The 25,811-nt window shown below is 42.6% G+C and overlaps 1 protein-coding gene across 1 annotated transcript in view; it reads right to left on the bottom strand.

The window, feature by feature from the left end:
- The window catches only part of CA8 (carbonic anhydrase 8), a 209,501-nt gene extending 184,271 nt beyond the window's left edge, over positions 1–25,230 (bottom strand). The window contains exon 1 of the mRNA XM_075316334.1: positions 24,821–25,230. Within this exon, the coding sequence (XP_075172449.1) occupies positions 24,821–24,944 (124 nt within the window). The 5' untranslated portion in view covers positions 24,945–25,230. The remainder of the gene's footprint in view (positions 1–24,820) is intronic.
- Between the last annotated feature and the right edge of the window lie 581 nt (positions 25,231–25,811).

Genomic DNA, 25,811 nt, shown 5'->3' with positions numbered 1-25,811 from the left:
ATGCTTCCACAAGGTATTACTATAAATAATTATTAATAGATCACAAAGGAAAAGACTCAGGTCAACACCTTACTTATCTGGTAATACTGGATGAAGAGCACAGTAAGTCACCAAGTCTCCGCAGACCAGTCACCATCATTAGGAATTTACATTCACACATTTTTATGTTGTGCGGTGTCATATTCATCAGCAGATATTGTTTGAGTTTCTATGTTTGATTATTTAACTTCTATTTTGGCAAAGCTTCAGCACATCACACTACAAAAGCTGTAAAGCTGCTGTCTGTAAGATTAATCTCACGAGTAGAACAAATTCAATGGTTCAGGGTCAAGTGCTCTAACACTGGTTTAGTTGTTCATGTCTATATATACCTGTAGTGGAGGATACGGCTATTAAAGGTTTATGTAAAAATTCCTTGTTCGCTCTCCACTATTATTAATCTAAATCCATTCATCAATACTGGCCTATACATGCTTTAGTTGATGAGGGGTGGAATGCAATGCAAAGTGCCTAAGGGTGCCTTTACATACTGCGACATCGCTAGCCGATGCTAGCAATGGCGAGCATGATAGCACCCGCCCCTGTCGTTATGCCGATATGTGGAGATCACTGCCGTAGCGAACATTATCGCTACGGCAGCGTCACACGTACTTACCTGCTCGACGACGTCGCTGTGACCGGCGATCTGCCTCTTTTCTAAGGGGGCGGTTCGCTCGGCGTCAAAGCAACGTCACTAAGCGGCCACCCAATCAAAGCGGAGGGGCGGAGATGAGTGGGACGAACATCCCGCCCACCTCCTTCCTTCCTCATGGCTGGCGTGTGGCAGGTAAGGTGAGGTTCCTCGTTTCTGCGGCGTCACACGTAGCGATGTGTGCTGCCGCAGGGACGAGGATCAACTTCGCCCCAGCGACAGCAGCGATAATTGGGAATGGACCCCCATGTCAACGAGGAGCGATTTTGGACGTTTTTTCAATGATCCAAAATCACTCCAAGGAGTCACACACGAGATTGCTACAGCGGCCGGATGTGCGTCACAAAATCCGTGACCCCAACGAGATCGCTGTAGCGATCTCGTAGCGTGTAAAGCCCGCTTAATTCACTAAGAGGTCCATGTCTCCTAATGAATAAGACAAGGGATGTAATGGTGTGTGCCTTTGTGTGCACCTCACTGTAAATCTTACACAAGAAGGAAAAAGTGTTGTAGAAAAAGGTGTACAAGCAACCGGGATAACCACAGCCTTGATAGGATTGTTAAGAAAAGGCCATGCAAAAATTTGGGGGAGATTCACAAGGAGTGGACTGCTGCTGGAGTCAGTGCTTCAAGAGCACCACACACAGGTGTATCCAGGACATGGGCTACAACTGTCGCATTCCTTGTGTCAAGCCACTCATGACCAACAGACAATGCCAGAAGCGTCTTACCTGTGCCAAGGAGAAAAAGACCTGGACTCTTGCTCAGTGGTCCAAGGTGTTGTTGTCAAATTAAAGTAAATTTTGCTTTTCATTTGGAAATCAAGGTCCCAGAATATGGAGGAAGAGTGGAGAGGCCACAATCCAAGCTGCTTGAGGTCTAGTGTGAAGATTCCACAATCAGTGATGGTTTGGGGAGCAATGTCATATGCTGCTGTAGGTCCACTGTGTTTTTGTGATGCCCTGGCCTATCAGGTCATCACAGCGTATTGTGAAATCTGCCCTTCTGCACAGTATCCACCCTCCTTGGTTATGGGTCCTGGTCCTTTGGTGTTGCTAACAGCTTAGCCAATCAAAATCCTAGATACATTTTACACTGTACCCACCACCAGACGCACCATTGGGGGGGCCTGAAGGGAACAGGACCGCCCACATGGGGGGTTGGTAGGATAACATGAGAAAGTGACAGGGGTAGGAGAGAGAAGTGAAACGACTCTTGAGAGGAGAGGTCACAGGTGGGAGCTGGGCTCCTGAGTACTAGGTGGCAGACGTTGGTCTAAGCCTGGTAGGAGCTGGAACCCCATTCGTAGGGGATCGTGTCAAGGGGTACAGACTGCCGAGGAGGGCAGCCGGTGGCCTTGAGCCATCTCCGGGCAGGGGCCAGGGCACGACAGGGTACGTGAACCCTAGGCCGGGAAGTAGATCACGCGTCCCGGTAATTTACCCCAGGGGGGTGAAGACTTCAAGATTCATCCCCAACCCGATCCAAAATCGATGGGATAGGCCTTTCCCAATACAGTCCAAAGAAATCCTACGCGTGAACCCTGAGAGCAAGCTCACTCCGTTAGCTATACAGGTGAGCGGGACCCAAAGAGTTTTATGCTTAAAGGATCCAACTAGAGAAACAGATGCCAAGGAAAGGGCCACAGACTAACAGTAACACCAAGGGCACGGAGCCAGTCGTGCTCCCTCCCTGCTGCAGTGGTGCTCAGAATTCTGGTTTACAAACTGTCGGGGTCATTATTCCTGGACTGAGTGAGTACACTGAAAAGTCCCTCTTCCTATCCCCAACGGCAACCCCATCACCATCACGAACAGGCCCTGGGGCACAAACCCCCTACATCCACACATCCTGCTGCTACAACACCGCCACCCGGGGTCCTCCCCTCACCAACAACAGCGGTGGTATTACACATTACCACGCACCGTGGGTGGCATCACAAACTTCTAACTCCCCTGTATATACCCCCTTCTTTAAATTCGAGTGTCCGCGCGAACCCCCGGGTCCGGAGCCCTCTCGAGCCACCGTGGCTCCGGATCTTATCAAGACCAAAGTCAGCGCAGCCATCTACGAGGAAATTTTAGAGCACTTCATGCTTCTCTCTACCGACAAGCTTTTTGGAGAAGGAAATTTCATTTTTCAACAGGACTTGGCACCTGTCCACAATGTGAAAAGTACCAATACCTGGTTTAATAACCACAGAATCACTGTGCTTGATTGGCCAGCAAACTCACCTGCTCTAAACCTCATAGAGAATCTATGGGGTATTGTCAAGAGGAAGATGAGACACCAGACCCAACAATGCAGACGAGCTGAAGGCTGCTATCAAAGCAACCTGGGCTTCCATAACACCTCAGCAGTGCCACAGGCTGATTGCCTCCATGCCACGCCGCATTGATGCCATAATTCATGCAAAAGGAGCCCCGACCAAGTATTGAGTGCATTTACTATACAGACTTTTCAGTAGGCGCCAACATTTGTGAGTTTTAAATAATTTTTTCAGTTTTTCTTACATAATATTCTAATTTTCAGAGATAATGACTTTTGGGTTTTCATTGGCTGTAAACCATAATCATCAACATTAACAGAAATAAATAGTTGAAATAGATCACTCTGAATGTATTGAATTGTTGAATTGTTGAAATAAACTAACTTTTTAATGAATTTCTAATTTATTGAGATGTTCTTGTACCAGCACAACAAATTTGAGGTAAAAATTATAGGAGGTTGCCCCATTTTATCTCATTATTTTCGAATTCTGCACCCAGATTAAATAACACAGGGGACAACATAGCCACTGAAATGCAATGATTTACTTGTCTTTCCTTAGAGTGTAATGTGGACTTTAGTCCATCTTTAGTGCATTAAGGCTATGTGTCCACAGTAAAAGGTCCCTGCGGATTTTTTTGCCTGAAAATCCGCGACTTTCGCGGCAAATCCGCACCCGCGGATTTGCCGCGGATTTACCGCGGATTTACCGCGGATTTGCCGCGGATTTTGATGCGGATTTTATTTTTTTTTTTTTCCCATTCAAGACAGAAAATCCGCACCAAATCTGCACCAAACAATTGACATGCTGCAGATTGTTCCGCATCAAAATCCGCGGCAAAATCCGCAGCGGAAAAATCCGCAGCATGGGCACAGCATTTCCAAAATGCCATTGAAATGGCTTGGAAGTGCTGCTGCTGCAGATTTTCGGCAAATCCGCGCTAAATCCGCGTCAAAATCCGCGTCAAATCCGCGATAAATCCTGTAGCGTGGGCACATAGCCTAAGACCAAGCAGAATTACCTACCAGGAAATAAGGACATGAATATTGATTAGGGAGATAACGCTCTGCTTCTAAACAAACCTTCATTAAAAAAATTGTCACAGATTACGATGGAGAGTTGATTTCTTTGTAACCTTTGTTTATTTAAAAGAATGAGGTGCATTGATAGTAACTAGCGGGTTGTCTGTGAATACAACGTACACAGAGTAGTAAATAATTAACAAGGTCTCTGATACCATGGAGAATAATATGAGAAAAAAAATCACTGGCACAGTTTATGCTTCTGATACCATTATGTGAAGTGTTACAGTGTGTGCCAACATACCATTCTATTTATTTTCACTCCCAGGAATCAGGAGTCAAGTGTGAAGATATCATTCTATAAAGAACACTTCTGTTCAGCCCAGCAGCGGAGAAATATTACTGTGCAGTATTTTATCAAGCATATACCATGAATATTAAAGGAAATCTGTCACCCCTTTTTTTACACTGTTAATATGGGCATAAAGGTTATAGACTGCTGACAATGGTCTTACCTTTATGTCTCATATCAGATGTCTTGTTGTGGATAAATCATCTTTTATCACCCTTTGTAAATGAGCTCTTCCAGGTTATGAGGCGGATGCTCCCTGGAAGATAACTCCACCTCCAGACAAAGAGACAGAGACAGACAAACAGACAAAGAGTGAGACAGACAGACAGAGACTGGGAGAGAAACAGAGAGAGGGTTACGATCTCGGGCATTGCCGGGTGCTACAGCTAGTTTTAAATAAAAGGGGAGTTACCTGTGTGAGACAAGTAACTGATGTAGAACAGGAGAAATCAAATTTGCCGTCTTTCATACACATTTTTTGCAAACTGCTCCCTTTGTTTTGCTTCATTGCAACAATTTTTGCAACTCTGTCCGCCTGCAAGCTGGAAGCTGAAGCTGAGAGAAACCTGCAGAAGTGTCAGTTTTAGGCCAGGGCCACACGGGGCACTACTGTGATCCTCGCATGACACTCGGCTCACGCTGGCAGCACAGTGGAAGCCGAGTGTCATGCGAGTGTCACTGCTACTGCGACCGGACCTCAGCTGCGCGTGGTGGGCCAGCACCCAGGAGGGGAGAGGGGAGGGCCAACGCTGAGGAGGGGAGGGAGGGATTTTCTCCCTCTCTCCTCCGTAGCCAGCTATAGACATTCTCGTCCTGCATTTGGGGTACACCGGTGTACTGCGAGTGCAGTGCGATTTTTCTTGAATGGGTGCGAGAGAAACCAGGAACACATTACAGTCGCAACATGCTACCATTGTTTTCTCGGTCCGATTAGGGCTGAGAAAATAATCGCTCATGGGTGCTGACACATAGGCTAAAATTTGGTCCGAGTGGAATGCGATGTTTTATCACATTCCACTCGCTCCGATTTTCATGCCGTGTGTCTTAGGCCATAATCACATAAAGCTCTGCAGTGAGATCAGAGAGCGACCATCACATATCACACTGGTAACACCCCTTTTATTTAAAATAAACTCTGGAGGTGCAGTTATCTTCCAGGCAAAATCTGACCCATAGCATGGAAGAGCCATTTACATAAAGTGATAAAAGATTATATTTCTACAACATGGCATCTTATATGAGACATACAGATAAGACTTTTTTCAGCAGTCTATAACCTGTATGCCCATATTAACAGTTTAAAAAGGTCCAGGTGGTGACAGATTTGCTTTAAGGCTATTATTGTAATTTTATAAGAATATTCCTGCTTTTAATTGCACTAACACATTCACTTATAGGTTGTAACAACTGTTTAAACTGATTGAAGATGTCAAATTCACAGTTTTTTTCATAGACGTGCTAATTATGGGTAATATCACTGTTTTTGTTAGCACTAAGCTACATAGTACAATGATAGTCACACAATGAAGTTATCGGAAGACCTTGTATGGAAGGTGTCGGTTTGTATTGAATTGATGATGCCCTGCAATTTTGTAATTCACTTTTTTCCTCTTTCTCGTTCCGTTTTTTAAATAAAAATGCTAACTTCGTTGTTTTCCACCAGGTGGCACTATAGGTGGTTTCATTGCATAGCGGATGGATAATTTACTATACCTAGACACCACTTCTATGCATATAGCTGCCGCCATTCTCAAGTTAATGGCGGTGGTCAGGATATGGGTGGACACACTGTATATTCTCTTGAAGAGACTGACTAGGCGTTGCCATGGTCCATTAGGAAAGGCCACAAATGAAATTCTGGGCCATATTGTGCTGTTGCCAGTCTTTGAAATGATTGTTAGAGATAATCAAATATTTTAAAATTCGAATGATTTATGTCACACCGCGTTTGGCTCTAAACTCGCCGAGTGTCATGGCGACATCAGACGCTGTTCAAACCACAGACTCTGACACTCCTCACTATACTTTCTCTGGTGCTTTTGATTTGCACAGGCAGGCACGGGCATTGACCAGCTGTGTGCTCATTAGTGATTGGATTAGCAGAAGTTAATTTTTGCTAGCCTGCTGAGTACATTTTGGATCACGTGTTGTGGAAGAAATATCTCAGGTACTCCACACCTTTTTAAGATGGAGGAATTTGTCTTCCTGTGCAGTCTATAGCTTTCTGCTACACTGGTCCGTGTGCGGTTGTGTCCCAGTCTGGTGATTTACTGGGTGTTGCTTGGTGTGCTTTGGAATTCCTCCTGTCGTCTGGTTATTTCCTGCCTGCTTTAGTTTTCCTCTCTTTCATTAGTTGTCTCATTACCTTAACACTTTAGCTTTATAGAAAGTTTTACACAAATTTGTCTCACTGTAATTTAGTTCGCAGTAAATGGTAAGTACTGCAAAGCTTGTATTTCCTTTAAAAGGTTTCAAAATTGTTCACATAACATTATGCATACATATAACTTTTATGACTTAATACTCACTAGTACTCATAACAACAAATCAAAAACACCTCATTGTGCAAATAAAGCCACCAAACAAAACTATTTATGCCCAATAAAAAATATTTATTATCAACCAGTATAAAAAAATACAACTTAAACAATATATTAAAAAAAAGTATTTTTTACTAGAAACCAGTGCTACACATCAAGACAGGGAACAACACAGCATGTATAGCCTAATCACAAGCAAATGCTTGTATATTCACATATCAATAAGTTACTGCCTGGATACTAAAGTGCCTGTGCTTTGTATCTAAAGATTAGAGGTACCAAATTGGCCAGTTAACACAATTACATTTTTGCCTTACCATAACAACTATGCTCTGTGTGTCGCACGCCCCAACGCACGTTTCACCATTCTTCATCAGGGGTCGTTCCAGTGAGGCAAAAATTTAATTGTGTTAACTAGCTGGTTTGGTATATCCAATGTTATGAAAGTTTGTTTAAAAGTTTTAGCTTCTTAATTTAACAAATGGACCTTTTGCTTCGCAACAACCAAGGACAATTTTGTGACTACTGCTTACAAAAAGCCCTGATTTCTGCATACACCACCTAAATATGAATATGAATAAGGCAGACATCGGCCCCCATAAAGGGATAATTTTACCATCTATTCCCAACCTGCACAATCTCCACATGCCGTTGATATCCCAATACTAAGCCACTGTTGTCACATGTGTTCATATTACTGCACCGATTGTGTGGTACAAAGACAGTGCTCCTCTTACTTCCCTATATAATAATGCCCACTATTGTGCCCCTTACATTGTAATAATGCCTCTTTTGTGCCCTCTAGACTATAAAATTGCACCCTAGAAAATAGTAATGCCCTGTGCAAGTGCCCTAGAAAAGTGTCCACATTTTTCTCCTAGAAAGTATTAATGCCCCATGTGCACCTTTTGAGGGTCACAAAATACTGAGTGCCCCTATGATAATAATGGTTTTTAAGTGCCTACATAACATTTAGTAATGCCCTGAGTCTCTCTCATGTACACCACCCCTATACACAGTATGATGGGCTAACAGCTCCCCCAAACCAATGGTCCACACACTGTATAATAGCCACCACAGTATCCAACAAACTGTTTAATTGTTAACGAGTATAGAAACATTCCGGCACCACTGATACAAGTATCCTGCTGCTCTGTAAATGGACAGGGATGCTCAATATCCAAAACAACTAAATATGGTGGTGCTCAACCTAATGTATTGGGATCAAAACACTCCAAAAGTGAAGAATGAAAAATATGGCAGTTACCAATGAGTTTAAAAATCCTTTTATTTCTTCAGACTATCAAACATGCGGGCGGGTGGACTTGAGCCATGTCTGAATCCACACGCTTGTTTTAATAGTTGTAAAAAATAAAGTTTAAAGTTTGGTTAGGGACCCAGACTTGACCTGAACCCCAATGGAAGTCACTAATTGAGCAGTTCAAGTCTCCGCCCAAACAGACAGGAGCGTGAATCTGCATGTATTTCTATGCAGCTGCACGCTCGTGTCTGGAAAGTGTCAGGCTGGGTGATGCGACTTAATACTCACATGAGTCACACGTAAGGGTAACACCGGCCACAATCACAGCATGCTGCAATGTTTTCTTCAGTCCAATTAGGGCTGAGGATATACTTGCAGATGTGAGCTGCAGCATTGTCTTACATGGGGCCGAGTGCAATGCGAGATTTTTTCACTGTACTCATGCAAGTCATACGTCAGTGTGATTTTACCCATACAGTGAAAATAAATAAATTAAAAAATGGCATAAGGTACGCCATATTAAGATACCAGCACAGATAAAGCCTACAGCCACAAGCTACGGCCCCCAGCCCTGCGCTAATATTGGCTATGTATCAAAATAAGAGGAACTGCTTGCAGCACGCTTGCTTTTTTTTTTTTTAATTATTTAAATGAATAATTAAAAAAAACAGTGTGCAGTTCCCTCCATTTTGATACTCAGCCAAGATAAAGCCCAATAGGCGGGGGTTGGTATTCTCAGACTGGGCAGGGCCACAGTTATTGGCCCCTCCAGCCTAAAAATAGCGACCTGCAGCCAACCAGGATTGTCGCATTAATTAGATGTGACAAGCCTGGCGCTTTATGCGGCTCTTCTCGATTGCCCTGGTGTGGTGGCAATCAGGTAATAAGGCATTATTAACAGCCCACAGCTGTCACTAAGCCCTAGGTTAGTGATGGCAGGCATCTATGAGACACCCCCTCATCACTACTCTGTAAGTAAATAAACACAAACACTAAAAAATTCTTTATTTGGAATAAAATACAAAAACCACCCTCTGTAACCACTTTATTAACCCCAACACAACCTGCAGGTCCGTCGCAATCCACACGAGGTCCCACAGCGATTCTAGCTCTGCTACATCTCTGTCACAGCGAGCGACCATAGAATATGACCGCTCGCTGTGCGCTCCACGGAGAGAATGAATGAGCGATGACTGATTGCAGTTTGCAGTCAGATGCAGTCACACAGGCTGGGGCTACGTCTGACTGCAACCAACCACAGAGACCAGGCCGGCTGGTGAGCAGGGAAAACAGTGCTGAGTACAAGTACATATTGACAAACAATGATGAGCAGAGGCCGCAGGAGCAACATACAGCCGTGCAGGAGCAGTTTATAGCAGCGATGGAGCCTCGGTAAGTATGAAGCCTTCGCTTCATTCTTATTTTCTTTATTTTTCCTTTATTTTTTTTTGTATTTCTCGAGTGCTGGATCTGGATCAAACAGCCAGAATCCCAGGCCCGGGCCTGTCACCCAGGAAACTTTGAAACCGTGTGGATCTGACACTACCAAAAAAGCTGATAAAGATTTTGTAAATTTATTTTTCTATCTTGTTAACAAAATTGAACATACCTACCCAAAAAAAAATGTAACAAAAAACATCCAGTAGGTAAATTTAAAATATGGCAAGAGGCCACAGTACAGTTGTAGCATGAATGGTTATCATATTAAACAGGTATGCAAAAAGTTATATAGATTTTGTTATTCATTTTTATATTTTTTTAAACTATTCATTCCCATTAGCAGCTTTTTTTCAGTAGAAAAAATCAGACTGAGGGTCTTTTAACAGCTTACTGCTTTCTAGAATATTAAGAAAATATGTAATTAAAGACAATCTGTCAGGCAATTTTATGGTACAATACTAATGATATCCTGAAATAGGGCTTGGTCAGACCTTTCGGGATATATAACTTTTATTGCTTTTCAGTGGCTTGTAAAACTTTGGTCATGCCTGGTCAAAATTACTGTTATTGTGAACAGTTAGGCAAGTTGAAGATGAACTGATCTCTAAAAGACACAAAGTTAAAGATGACACATTTCCTTTGTATTTTAAGCAAACAAAAAATATTTTCATCTTTTCCATTTTAAAGTTACCAAAAAAGGAAAATGGTCTGATGTAAATGTTTGGGCACTCTGCATGGTTAGTACCTATTAGTAGCCCATTTGGCAATTATCACAGCCTACAATATATACAAAAAACTGGAGATAGTCACACCCAGAAGTCAAGGCAGGGATAAACACAAGTACCCTTTCACACTTCTGTGGGGCTGCAGGTAAGAATTGGCCCTGTATCACAGTGAATTGTTAAGAAACAATATGATATAGAAATGACAATACCGCGCCTCCTAAGGAGCAAATAAACTGGAGAACATGTGTGTCGATAACCTATAATGCCTGTAGTGTGAGAAACAAATTGTACATAATGCCAGATTTAAAAAAAATGTATTCAATCCAATTGGAATTAAGAGTATAGTATTTTTAATAATGTTTTTTTAAAAAGTTTTTAAAATGGGGGAAATGTAAAAACAATGTAGTTATCAGTGTGTTGCCTTCGTAGATCGAAACATATAGGAAGTCCTTAAAGCTATGACTAGCAGTGACCTGCCCAACCAGGTTGAGGGAGTTCAATTTTGCACAGCTGGGTAGAATAGAAGGTGTTTCAGAGGCTCCGCTACAGAGCACTTGCAGTGTCGATGTAAAGTCTTTGATGCTTAACCCCCGGGTGTCTGACATTCTCTGAGGAAAAAGGATTATCCCTTCGTAACGAGTAGGAAGTTTGAGTCTGTCAGGCCACCATAGTATCTTCATGATGTCACACGCTGAGGTTACCTGGAATCACCCACACTTGTGTGACGCCCTGGCAAAACCGGATACTCACAAATAGGCCCCTGCATAACACCTTCCCTCACTAGGAAACATACAGCCAACCTAAAACCCTAGTCACCCCCCTTAGGGAAAGACAGACACACCAATGGGCGTGACCAGGCGGTTGGACACGCCCACCCAGGGGTCTAGATAGCCCGGGGCGGGAAAACAAGCAGATAAGAAAAAGAAAAATGAGAGTTTGGAGAGGAGTGTGGGCTGGAGCTAAGTGTAGCTCCAGCAGGAAAGTTCAAGTTGAATAGTACCAGGGTAGGAGCCCTGGTGCCACTGGCTAGGAGGCAGATGGTCTCCGTCAGCAGGAGACAGGAAGATGGCTCAGCAGATCCGAGGTGGACCGGGACAGGGTTGTAGCCTGCCGGTACCGACACGGGGAACCAACCCGGAAGCCGTAGCACAAAGGGGGGTACTCGGACCCTGAAGCCAGAACCGGAACCAAGCGGACTGGTTAATTCACGGACTAGAGGTCCTGTCCCACCCAAAAGCCCTCATAGAAGGCAACAGCCCACTGATAGGGATAGGAGGTCACCGCCAGGGCCCATAGATCCCACGAGCCAGCATCTACGGGCACGGCTCCTTAGGCCCTATCCAGCCGGGAGCGGACTCCTGAGTTTCACGCTAGGAAGTCCACTAGTAAGGAAGTCCACCTTACACAAACAGTGCAGAGGAAAAGGATAGAGATCACCAGCCGGGTGGGGGACCCGAATGCAACCGGCCGAGGCACCAGCCAGCCACCAGCACCTTGGTTTACCAGAGATTTGTGTGGTTTATTAACTGGGAGTACATAAACACTCCCTGCGGTCGCTATACCGTGCACCGAGACACTGGGTCCCGGGGCCACCATCCTTACCCACGAAGGGGTTAACAACTAGCTGCCCCATAACAGCACACACCGTGGGTGGCGTCACAAACTTAATACGGCCTAGCCCGTACATATGCGTCCCCCCATTTTATTCGGCGTGTCCGCGGGACCCCCGGGTCCGGAGACCCTCGAGCCACCCATTTAGAACGTCCGGATTCGAGCAGCGGCGGCATGGGGGCGGCACACTTGTTTGAGGCAATGCTGCTGTAGCGCCCCTGACCCCATCAGGGAACTACAAGATACTGCATCCTGTCAAAAATGCAGGCCTTACCCCCAGGGACCTGGAAGACCAGTGCCGGTAACAGCAAAACACACTATAATATGAGTTTTTAACCATTCTCAAGGACTGGTGACAGACCAGAATTGGACCCAATGAATGGCCACCTAGGGGTGGAGCCGATCCAGTCCACTAGACAACAACCAGGTGGGAGGGGATGGACAGTCAGACAGTTAGTAAGTGGAAGTGAGAGGAGACGAACATAACCGCACTGACGGAGAGTGTAACGGTGACCTGAGGGCCCAGGTGTGTGGTTGCCAGTGAAGTACGGTGGAGTACTCGCGGAACCATAGCACCGATGGGGTACAGAGCCCTAGGTCAGGCAAACTCTCCAGGCAGAGTTGATAAAATCTGCACAGTGAGGGGACTATTTAGGACCTTACTGAACTGAGAAGTCCGGGGGCACCAGCAGTAATGGAGAACCAGGGACCGGAATGGAATACCGACCCTACAGGGTTCACACTGTTCGCCGTATGGACCAGAGACTGAGAGACTAACAGTAGCGGACCCCCAGATGCTCCAAGCCATGGGGACCCACCAACTTGAGAAAAGTGTAGGAGAAAGAAGCCACCAGGTCACCAACCCAACACTGGGACTAAGGGAACCAGCGGTGAACACCAGCCTTTCTCCGGGTACCAGTTACCAACCTACTGTGAGTAAAGAACCCAGTTACACTGCAATCCCTTGTGTGGCCTACCTCCTTTCTGCGCCTAACTCCATCACCTACCCCCTGGGGCCCTGGCCCTACTTGCGGGGGGCCCAACATTCAGGCTGCTTTCAACATCAGCCTCAGCGGAGAGACTGTGCAGCAGCGGTTCCATCACCATAACTGTAACCCGCAAGTGGCATCACGACATAAACTTTATTAAATATTCCCCGGTACATAATCCCTTTTAAAGCGACCCCCAGGGTCATGGAACCGGGCTACGGCCACTCAGTGACACGTCCCAGTAGTACAACGCCTGAGACCAAGTACCCCATAGCCCTGGGGTGGTGCACTGCTGGCTGAAGCATCCTCATTCCTGCAGAGTGCACCGAGCAGATCAGACGCAGGATTCCTGATCTGCCTATGATCCTCTATTCCAGACTTTTCTCCAAACAACTGGGGGTTAAGCATCAAAGAATTTACATAAACACTGTAAGTGCTCTGTAGTGGAACCTCTGAATCACCTTCTATTTTCCCCAGCTGTGCAAAATTTAACTCCTTTAACCTGGTAGTGCAGGTCACTACTAGTCATAGCTTTAAGGACTTCCTATATGTTTCAATCTACTGTATGAATGCAACACACTGCTAACTACATTGTTTTTACACTTCCCCTATTTTAAAAACATTTTTAAAAACATTATTAAAAATACTATACCCTTAATTCCAATTGGTTTATATTATTTTTTTTTAATCTGGCACTATGTACAATCTGTGTCTTACCCTACAGGTATTTTAGGTTATCGACACACATTCTCCAGTTTATGTGTTTCTTAGGGGGTGCGGTATTGTCATTTCTATATTAAGTATCACAGCTTGTAAACAGTTTTTGTAGCAGCCAAGAGTCTTTCAATTCTTGTTTGAAGGATTTTCAACCATTCTTCTGTGGAAAGGTCTTCCAGTTCTGTAAGATTCCTAGCTCGTCTTGCATGCACTGCTCTTTTGATGTCTAGCCACAGATTTTCAATGATTTTTAGATCTGGGAACTGTGATTGCCATTGTAAAACCTTCAGCTTGTGCCTTTTGAGCTGGTCTATTGCGGATTTTGGTGTGTGTTTAGAATCATTATCCATTTGTAGAAACCATCATTTTTTCAACTTCAGCTTATATGATTAAACTTATACCAGGTTCATTGAAATGATAAAAAAATAGAGCAAAACAGTTTAAATAAATGGGAAGAGAAAGGAAAAAGAAAATAGAAGGTTTCTGGTCTGATGATCAATGTACTAGAACCCATGTAAAAAAATGTATATAGTGGTATACACAGAATAGGTGCCACAGATCATCGTCCATCATGCTGTTAACAATCACTCTATCTACAATAAACATAAAGCAGAGGGATTTATGTGTATGCTGCGCTATCACCAAAGGAATCGATGTTGATATTAAATCTCTTTATTCCTTGTACAGGTCAACGCGTTTCAGAGATCACTGTGTCTTTCATCAGAACATCAAAGAAAACCTCAAGATTGTTGATATTTTCTTTGATGTCCTGATGAAGGAGACAGTGATCTCTGAAACGCATAGACCTGTACAAAGAATAAAGAGATGAAATATCAACATCGATTCCTTTGGTGATAGCGCTGCATACACCTGATTCCCCCTGCTTTACGTTTATCGTTTCTCTCTGGGGCTTCAGTTGTTTGCCATTTCGCAACGTGAATATAGGAGTTGTGACTGGCACAACTAGGTGAGTGTGTCTACCTAAAATTGCATGTTGCCTTGGCTGGTAAGACCCTATTCGCGCTTTCTTCCACAACATATTTTCCAAATCAATCTATCTGAAATCACAAATCTTTCAAAACTTAGGAAAGGGTAAATTGAAAATGATTTACTATATTTATATAGCCTTCTCCTGCTTTATGGGCCTCCACCATTTTCATTTTCAGAGTGCTAGGCAGCTGCTTAGAAAAACCCATAGCTGCTTCTTTTTGGCACAAGCTTAGAGGATGAGAAGAAAAATTCAAGTCCAGCTTCACAAACTGTAGGCTTTTTTATTACTAAAAAATCACAATACTACAGCACACTCCACATCCCTTATGAATGATGCCTCTAATCTAATGTGATATGCTAGTTCTACCGCTGCTGTGGGCTGGTATTTGTAGTCTGGGAAGGGCCCAATTACCATGGACCTTTGCAAGTTACCTTTGCTGGCTATCAAACATAGCGAGGAATACATGCCTTTCTTTTCATATATTTATTTACTCGTAAAAAGCTGTCCAATAAGCTCCTCAGGGTGCAATTTATTACATGTTGAGGGGTTGTGCAATTATATGCCAATATGTCTGTATGTCTAGATATCTGTCTGTATTTATCTATCTACCTATTTAATATCTATCTATATCTATTTTTCTATATAGTATTCATTGGTGTCCAAAAATGCTAGAAAAACCCATGCAAAAATGCAAGCAAAACATATTGAAAACGCAGCAAAAATGCAGGAAAATGGAAGTTTTTACAGCTGCGTTTTCCTACCAAGAGATGCAGAAATGATGCAGAAATGTCTGCATCCAAATAATCAACATGTGCACTTACCTTAAGGCAAAAAAAACCCTGCCTATATGTCTCTAATCCAAAACTATCCCTTCTCCACCATCTATCCCTACACTGAATGCATGCATCAGTGGTTTTACTAGAGAAAGGATAGTATGTAGCTCTGAAAAGGATTTTTGTTTTAATGATGCAGCAGCGGCATACAATAACTGAATAACAATTAAACACTGCCTATATACCTGCTCTAATCTAAGCTCTCCCTTCTAAATCAACTCTTCCTGAACTGATTCCAGACGAGATTAAGCAGAGCATTGCGTTCCCACGTCCCATATAACACCAACTGGTGCAATGTGGCCGGCAAACACAGTAATGGCAGTAATCAATATGGCTACGGTATTATAGTGAATGATAGGAAAACCCTACATGTTGATTGGCTGTCTAACAGCTGTGAAACATGGGGGGTGGTGACTCAAGCATGGTGTTTGAGCACCAGTGATACTTGATCAAGTAGCGAACATACCGGGGCAGCCCGATGATCGATCGAGTAACAAGCAGTGGCGATCACGCTCAATCATCACTAATAGCTAAACATCACTTTGAAAATTGTTGCTTGGTTCAAAATGTTTACGTATAATTACCTAGCCTCAGGAGGTACTATTAGATTTCCAGCATAACCAATATAATTACAGTTTTGCAAAGTGTTTTTGATCTTTTTTTGGATTATTTATTTTTGGATTTCCTGGGAATATACTGTACATACAAACCATATAAAATGAAACATTAAGAAACTTTGTAACAGACGTTAAATAATGATAGCCTAACATTTTGTTTATTCAACTCCAAGGCAGACTCTGGGCTCATTTAGACTACCCGATTTACAGTGTTAAATGACCGCAAGTCAGTCATTTAATACCCAGTATAGACAAGATGACTGTATTTCTCTTGCACACTGACTGATCAGCAATAGTTCATGCTGTGCACATAGAGCAGCATTATTCTGTGCAGTCCATCTCCTGTTTACACAGGATGTATGTGCTGCCAAGAAAGCTGATTTTTTTACCTAACAGATCTTTTTACTAGTGTTGAGCGAGCAGTTAACTATTCGTACTCGCTATGCTGTTAGCGAATACTGTCCGCTACGCGCATATTCGTTACGAGTAGCGGGCGCAATGTAAGTCAATGGGAAATACTCGCTAAGTAGCGGGTAACCCAAAAGCCGTTCTATTCGCTACTCGCACGAAAAGTATGGCTTTTGGGTTACTCGCTACTTAGCGAGTATTTTCTATTGACTTACATTGCACTCACTATTCGTAATGAATATGCGAGTAGCGGACAGTACTCGCTAACAGCATAGCAAGTACAAATAGTTAGGTTAATAGATTGTCTAAGGACAGGAGTAAGCGCTAGATCCAACCATTCACTTAAAATTCTGCAGCTGGTTTGTAGGCAAAAAACACCCCAAAATTGCCTGGATAAAAATAAATAATAAATTGGAGATTTTTCATAGATAGAAAAAGCTCACCAACCAGCGCTGAATAATAAGATTATTTGATATTTTAATATTTTATTAATCGACAATATGAAAAAATAAGACAAAAACACAAAAACACAAAAAACACAAAGGAGATATACAGACAAGAGGGAATATAATAATACTGTACTATCGTGGAGCCCCGGCCGGTGGCACCACGAATATTACTAAGTGTTAGTAAAATTAAAGGTCCGACCAAAAAATGAAAGATAATTGTTATACAAGATTTTTTGCCCAAAGGGGGGGGGTACCACGTCCGTGTTAGCCCATATGTGAGGGCAAGGGTTCCTTCTGGCGAATGTTAGTGCACAGATGTATCCTTCAAAATCGATTAGATTATGCTGACATCCACGCTGCAAGTTTTCACGGTCCCTGAATTAAGGTTGAAAATGCCGCGCTTCTACCAAAGGCTCTGACAGGCAGAGGGATCAGTGCACCAGGGACTCGTTACAAGTCTCGGTGTAAATTACCTGACACCCGCGCTGGCATGGGGACTCCGTGAAGTATGGTCCTTGCGTGGAACGATTCTCTTTCACCGCTGGAGAGGAGGGAATAATGTCGAGTTGGGATTTGCGAAAATCCTTAAATCCAAGCAGGGTATTAGTTGAGAATTACTAAAGCAAGATTGCACCGTCCCAAGGCGTAGATTCCTCCGTGCACCTTGCTTAAACGTTCAGTTGCCAGTAAATCGGCAGAGTCCGTAATCAATAGGAACAAAAGCCTATTGATTATTATTATTCCTATTGATTACGGACTCTGCCGATTTACTGGCAACTGAACGTTTAAGCAAGGTGCACGGAGGAATCTACGCCTTGGGACGGTGCAATCTTGCTTTAGTAATTCTCAACTAATACCCTGCTTGGATTTAAGGATTTTCGCAAATCCCAACTCGACATTATTCCCTCCTCTCCAGCGGTGAAAGAGAATCGTTCCACGCAAGGACCATACTTCACGGAGTCCCCATGCCAGCGCGGGTGTCAGGTAATTTACACCGAGACTTGTAACGAGTCCCTGGTGCACTGATCCCTCTGCCTGTCAGAGCCTTTGGTAGAAGCGCGGCATTTTCAACCTTAATTCAGGGACCGTGAAAACTTGCAGCGTGGATGTCAGCATAATCTAATCGATTTTGAAGGATACATCTGTGCACTAACATTCGCCAGAAGGAACCCTTGCCCTCACATATGGGCTAACACGGACGTGGTACCCCCCCCCTTTGGGCAAAAAATCTTGTATAACAATTATCTTTCATTTTTTGGTCGGACCTTTAATTTTACCAACACTTAGTAATATTCGTGGTGCCACCGGCCGGGGCTCCACGATAGTACAGTATTATTATATTCCCTCTTGTCTGTATATCTCCTTTGTGTTTTTTGTGTTTTTGTGTTTTTGTCTTATTTTTTCATATTGTCGATTAATAAAATATTAAAATATCAAATAATCTTATTATTCAGCGCTGGTTGGTGAGCTTTTTCTATCTATGAAAAATCTCCAATTTATTATTTAAGTACAAATAGTTAACTACTCTCTCAACACTCACTACTTTACCCAAAAAATAAAGTATTGCTTGTTCATTGGGTGATCGTCAGCCTGTTTACACTGCACGATTATCAAGAAATTAGCAATTTTTACCAAAGGAGATGATCTCAAAACAATGAAGAAGAAAAATATTTTTAAAGGAAAAGTGCTACTTCAAAGTTGAGTGAATTTCTAAAATTCTATTGTCAGATTTGCTCAATTATCTAGAGGGAAGTTCGATTTCCAACCAATACATTTAAAGCAAATTAAATTGGCTGAGAAGTCTTCTACTCATGTCTCCTTGGAGTGTGTGGCCACTGCAAGCCCTTCATTCAGTGATTTTATTTTTTGTTTTATATTCTATCTTAATACTTCTATCTTTATTTTGGCTGGGTCTTCTACAGTTTTCACCAGGATCCAAGTGTTACGTGGGGTGTGATGCATATTACTGACATTCATCACTCCGCCTGCATGGGGCCTGGTCAGTGGGTGACCCAGCTGGAAGAGAGATAAAAGATACAAAAAATAAAATTAGACAGCTGAACGGTGATTCACAGCAATGAATTAAGTATTGGAAGCAACAAGGAGAGGTGAGAATATAATTTTGTCTTTCACCTCTTGCTGAACCTCTATAATTGAGCAAAATGGTGGCTTTGCTGAATTCACTTAAGGCCTCTTTCACACGTCCGTGAAAATCACGCACGTTTTTCACGGACATGGCAAAGGTGCATATTGCCCTCGGTGTGCCGTGTGTATGGCACATGTGTGTTATCCGTGTGTTATCCGTGATAACACATGGAGAACGGGAACTTTCTGCTCACCTGTCCCTGGGTCACTGTCTGTGGTGCTGATCTTCGGTCTCCGGTCCTGCCGACTCCCCGCTGCTGCAACTTCCGGACGCAGTGAAGTGAGTATTCAATGAGCATAATGAGTGACGGTCAGCAGCAAGTGACAGCAGCGGCAGAGACAGCAGGGCAGGAGAAGGTGAGTAAAGGGTTTTTTGTTTCTCACAGACACATGTCTTTTCTCCGGTGCGTGTCACACGGGACACATCTGTGTGGTCCGTTTGCATTACATGTGACACATTTGTGTTCCGTGTGACACCCGTGATGCCGGAGAAAAACGGATATGTTGCCATGAGAAACACACGGACACACGTAAGTACGGAACGAACACAAGTTCCGTGCGAAAATACTTACGTGTGTCCAAAACCATAGGAATACATAGGTCTACGTGTGTACGTGTCTCCGGTACGTGAGAAAGCTGCCAAACACGTACCAGAGGCACGTACGTGTGAAAGAGGCCTAAAGCAAATTACAAAAAGTTTGGATTTTAATGAATCCTTTTTTTTGTTTTAAATTCAAGGCAAACTCAATCCACCTCAAACCAATCAGCTAATCTTTAGATGCATGTTTTTTGGGATGCACATAAAAACAGTGTAGAATCTAGAGGATAAAGAAATAAAGGCCTTATTGCAGTTGGTACAGTAAATAAGGCGTAAAGTGTAAAATAATACAAATGTGTATTTTACATTTTATTATCTACACTGTGGAACATAAGTATTTGACACATTGCCAATTTTGCAAGTTTTTGCACCTACAAAGAATGGAGAGGTCTGTAATTTTTATCGTAGGTACACTTCAACTGTGACAAACAGAATAAAACAATTTCAAAAAGTCACATTGTATGATTTTTAGCTAATTAATTTGAATTTTATTGCATGAAATAAGTATCTGATGCAATTGAAAAACACAACTTAATATTTGGTACAGAAACCTTTGTTTGCAATTACAGAGGTCAGATGTATCTGGTAGTTCGTGACCAAGTTTGCACACATTGCAGCAGGGATTTTGGCCAACTGGTCCATAAAGATATTTTCCAGATCTTTCAGGTTTCGGGGCTGTCACTGGGCAACATTGAGCTTCAGCTCTCTCCAAAGATTTTCTATTGGGTTCAGGTCTGGAGACTGGTTTGTCCACTCCAGAACCTTGAAATGCTTCTGAAGGAGCCACTCCTTAGTTTCCCTGGCTGTGTGTTTCGGGTCATTGTATTGCTGGAAGACTCAGACATGACCCATCTTTAATGCTCTTACTGAGGGAAGGAGGGTGTTGGCCCCATCCATCCTCTCTTCAGTATGGGCAGTCATCTTGTCCTCTTTGCAGAAAAGCTCTCCCAAATATGATGTTCCCACCCACATGCTTCACGGTTGGGACAGTGTTCTTGGGGTTCCACTCAAGCTTCTTCTTCATCCAAACACGGTGAGTGGCGTTGATACCAAAACATTGTATTTTGGTCTCATCTGACCACATAACCTTCACCCATGGCTACTTTGGATCATGCAGATGGTTGCTGGCGAACTTCAAAGGGGCCTGCATATGTTCTGGTGTAAGCAGGGGGACCTTGCCTGCCCTGCAGGGTTTTAATCCATGATTGCGTAGTGTGTTACTAATGGTAATCTTTTAAACTGTGGTCCCAGTTCTCCTCAAGTCATTGACCAGGTCCTTCCATGCAGTTCTGGGCAGATTCCTGACCTGTCTCAGAATCATCCTTGCCCTCAAGAGGTGAGATCTTGCCCGGAGCCCCAGACTGAGTAAGATTGACAGTCATTTTGTGTGTCTTCAATATTCTAATAATTGAACTAACAGTTTTTACCTTCTTGTCAAGCTGCTTGCCTATTGTTCTGTAGCCCATCCCAGAAACTGCAGGTCTACAATTTTGTCCCTGGTGTCCTTAGACAGCTCTTTAGTCTTGGTTATGGTGAAGAGGTTGGACTGTGATTGAGTGTAAGGACAGGTGTATTTTATACTAATAACAATTTCAAACAGGTGCAATTAATACAGGTAATGAGTGCAGAGTAGGAGGACCTCTTAAAGAAAAAATAAGAAGTCTGTGAGAGCCAGAATTCTTGCTGGTTGGAAGGTGATCAAATACTTATTTCTTGCAATAAAATGCAAATTAATTATTTAAAAATCATACAATGTGATTTTCTGGATTTTTTTATTATTCTGTCTGTCACAGTTGACTTGCGATAAAAATTGCAGGCCTCTTCATTCTTTATAGGTGGCAATATCGGCAGTGTATATCAAATACTTATTTTCCCTGCTGTATATAAAAAAAGTTGCATAAACTATGTAGAGATGTTATAGAAAAGTCAAGCTAATCCCAATGGATTCAAGATTAAATAAAGAATTCTGCTAGCGACACCACTACATTACGGAGATCAGATGATTGTAACATCAGCAGAGCTAAGTTTTCACATCTTCTCTATAAACAATGAGCAGTGTGAAGATCCGTGTTTCCTTTTTTTTGTCCACAATATACATGATAAATGTGTGATTGCAGGGGCTCTTGAGACCACTGATTGCAAGACCAGTATGGCTATGTGCGCACGTTGCGTACAGTCACTGCAGAAATTTCTGCAGCGATCTGAAGAGCACACGTGCGCTTCAAATCGCTGCAGAAAATGTCCGTAGTGAAAAAAAAAAAAAAGCCGATTCCATGCGCTCTGCCTGCAGCTCCTCCCATAGACAGAGCAGGGGCTGCAGGCAAAGCGCATGGAAGAAGCAATATGTCAGTTCTTTAAACGCGCGCTTCGGGCAGCAGCCAAAGCGCTGCGCTCTAAGACGCCACGTGCGCACGGCTCCTGCATAATCTTCATAGATTATGCTGGGGACGCAAGACGCATGCAGTTACGCTGCGCTACAAAGCGCAGCGTAACTGCATGTAATTACGCAACGTGCGCACATAGCCTAACTCAGTGTGAAGGAAGCATTTTAGAGCAAATGCCACTGCTCCCTTGTTTGTCCATTACGTATCTGTAGAAGTTAGAAACCATTAACGGAAGGTTGGTTGCACATACTCAAAGACAGTACATTCCACACAGGGCAATTTTGCACCCATTTTTTAGGAACAGTGGATATTTCAGCAGTTACACCTCCCCCCCCCCCCCCCCACAATCACACATACATCATCCACACTGTGAATTTTGGTATCTCTTGCGTAAAATGTGACCATGCAACTTGGATACTTGAACAAACGCAGGTCAACTAACAGCTGTTCTTCCCATTATTTCACACACATTAATTTGTTGACCAATCTCAACAAAAAAGGAGAGTTTGGATGACTTTGATCTAAAATGTATGGAGCTCTTTAAAAGAAAGCGACAGAAGATCAGTTTGGATTTACTTACACAAATATAGAAAACTAAGAGCAGCCTGTTGTAACTGGAAGCCTGAATTCTGCTGAAGGTTCAACAAGGAAATTCCCTCAAGTCTTGCAAAATTCAAATAATCACATTACAGGTGTATGGTGGATTAAATTCTTAAGAACATTATTTAAAGTGATTTTTTTAAATGTTAGAACCATTTTTTCCAAAGAAGCTTTCATATATCATATTTGGATAGAAATTATAGAAAAAGACGTTGAAGGTGTACCTAACAGATATATTAATGAAGTTTATACCGGATGACTGGAATTAGCAAGGTCATAATCTCTTATAGTTTCATCAACAATTGTTAGACTTTCATCTCATAAAGGAGCCATGGAGCCGTGAACATCCGCTGTTCCTTTTTAATTAGTCATTCACAATCTTCACATTGATGCCACATGATTTTGTTTTCTTAAGATCTACCTGTTTTTACTTCTAAACAATAAAGCGTTATTAAAAGTGAAAGTGGTACAACAGGTTTTTAACTCCTTCTATCCTCTAATAGTTAACCAGGCAAAGCAAATATTTTGAATCTATTAAAAACTGAAGCGTAAAAGTGATTCTATTGACCGGGATCACACATCCTGGTTGTGGTGCTGTGCTTTTGACATTCGCATATTTTTGTTGCCACAGGGATCAGATCCAGCAGTAGAACTATATAACCCTCTTCCATGCTGAATTATATCTCAATTTGGCAAAAAGCAAAACATTTTTTTAGGAGCAATGTCTCCTAATCAAATAATAACCATCCATCATATCACAGGGATTCACAATAAAGGGAATGAATGGGCTGATTAATTTCTTAGATACATTTGACTTAAAATGTGTAAAACATTTTTTACAGAAATTTGTATGATACGGTGGCATTCCTCTAAACTGGCATCAATGTAACTTAAAATAGTGGTCCACTACAATGCAGAGTGGCCACTCATCGATGTAAAGCTCATAAAGAAGGCTTTTCTCAAATACCTTGAGCAGTCAATTGTGCCACTGAGTGGCGCTATTGTGGTCTGCTCATCCCCATTACGTGACTCCTGAACTCCATGACCTCTGAGATCCGGTGATGTCAGGTCAAGTTCCAGTTGACCTGACATCTCCGAGGCCGGCCTCAGTCTCCCTGAGTGACTGGGTTGTGGGCGTTACAGCCCAGCATTGCTCCTGGTTGCAGCGATCTGCAGCAAAGGAGAGAGGGAGCGAGATGGTGGTCTGTGGCGAGCGGTGAAACTCCGCCCACAGCCCAGTCACTCAAGCAGACTGGGGTCGGCCTCGGTGACGTCGGAGCAACTGTAAGTTAACGTGACATCACCAGATCTCAGAGGTCATGCAGTCCGTGGGTCACGTGATGGGGATGAGCGGATCGCAATAGCGCCGCTCAGAGGCACAATTGACTACACAAGGTATTTGAGAAAAGCCATCTTTATTAGCTTGACATCGATGTATGGTTACTATGCTGTCTAGTGGACCACCCTTTTAAGTTTCATTGATACCAATTTACAGGAATGCCACCATATCATACAAATATCTGTAAATAATATTTACCACATTTAAAGTCAAATGTATCTAAGAAACCACTTCTTTAATCTTTTTAGGTTAGTACATCGGCATGCGAAGTTAAAATCTTATGCCGCTCTTCTCTGTTGGATCCTATCTTGGATAATGCAGCCAGTCATCAGTAATAAGAATCCAATCATGCCATAGATGGAAAGATTAGGGGGACATTCACATACACTTTTATCAGAATGGGAATGGGAATCTCTGCACTTTCAGCATAAAAACCCTATTCATTTGTATAGAAAGCATAACATTTTTCAGTTGCAAAACTTTTTGCAAGGAATCTACAAATATGTGAACATGCGAAAAATCAGTTGGGTTGTGGACGGTCATCATAAATACTAACCATAAATATTATTTACATTAGTGATTATCAGTGTAATATGCAATATAATCAAGTAAGATTTTTTCATATCAGACAATGTAAAAATACAATCTTTCTGATATTTCTTATGATTGAAACCAAATGGAGCAAGACATCTCTACCTATAGAATGTTCTTAGATGAATGTTCCAATACTAAGTAAATATTGAAGACCCTCAATTAGAGAGAAATCTTTGACTTGAAGAGAGTCTACACAGGAAAAGTTAACAGTGCAAGCATACTAATAAAACAAAGGAAGAACTGACCTTCCACATAGCCCCATTCCTGCTTTTCAGTGTCTTCCTGCAGTTCAGAGTCATCTATATAGTGTCTGTCAGCCATGTCCAGTGTGTCCTCAGCAGAACAAGACTTCAGTGTTGAGTGGGACATAAACAGATCATACTCAGATCCTCTCTTCTCAGCCACTGAGCACTGTCACTTCTGCCTGTCAGCAGAGGGGAGGAGGCGAGTTTCCAATCACTGCAATTATGAAATACAGTCAGGGCTGGGACTTCGACCAGGCAGTTTTAGGTAATTGCCTGAAGGTGTCTTAGATATAGAGGTGGTGCCAGCACAGGAGATTACCGGGGAAACACCGGATAATGTGCAGGACAGAGAGCGGGGGTCACTTTCATCTGTGTTTCCCAAAGAAGCAGATTTATCACTTCAGCTACAATTGTAGGAAGAGTGAGGAGGAACCTTGGAGATGATCAAGTTAGTGCATAAGAGCTGCAAGGTACAAGGATCGCTCCTAATGATGGCACATGCTTAAATTATTGTTTTCCTGTTGGGCAACATGCATTTATATTAATTCAAAACATCAGCACTCTTATAAAATCCTTATAAATATTATTGAATCCAAAGAACTGACCATATCCAGTTCTCTAAAATCCGGTTACAATATTTCAGGTTTGCTCCCAAGGGCTAATCTCAGAGACAGAAGGAGTAATATAGATGGGGTGATTAGATCTCTCAATGCTTTTGAATATTTGTTGGTAAATTACAGATTGTTGTATGCACCTTCATTTATGCGGTTTTCTGGGAGCTCCTGCGGAATAGTTGTCTACAAATATCTTAAAGGATGTCACACTGTGGAGGGATCAGTTTTATTCTCATTTTCACGAGGAAAGACTGGAAGCAATGGGATGAAACTGATGGGGAGGAGACACAGATTAGATATTAAAAAAAACTTTGTGACAGTGAGGGCGATCAACGAGTGTAAAGACCCCGTCACACACAGAGATAAATCTTTGGCAG

The sequence above is a fragment of the Anomaloglossus baeobatrachus genome, chromosome 6, assembly GCF_048569485.1.
Source record: "Anomaloglossus baeobatrachus isolate aAnoBae1 chromosome 6, aAnoBae1.hap1, whole genome shotgun sequence".
Lineage (NCBI taxonomy): Eukaryota > Metazoa > Chordata > Amphibia > Anura > Aromobatidae > Anomaloglossus > Anomaloglossus baeobatrachus.
The sequence above is the reverse complement of the archived record's forward strand: the minus strand, read 5'-3'. Positions and strand labels throughout refer to the sequence as shown.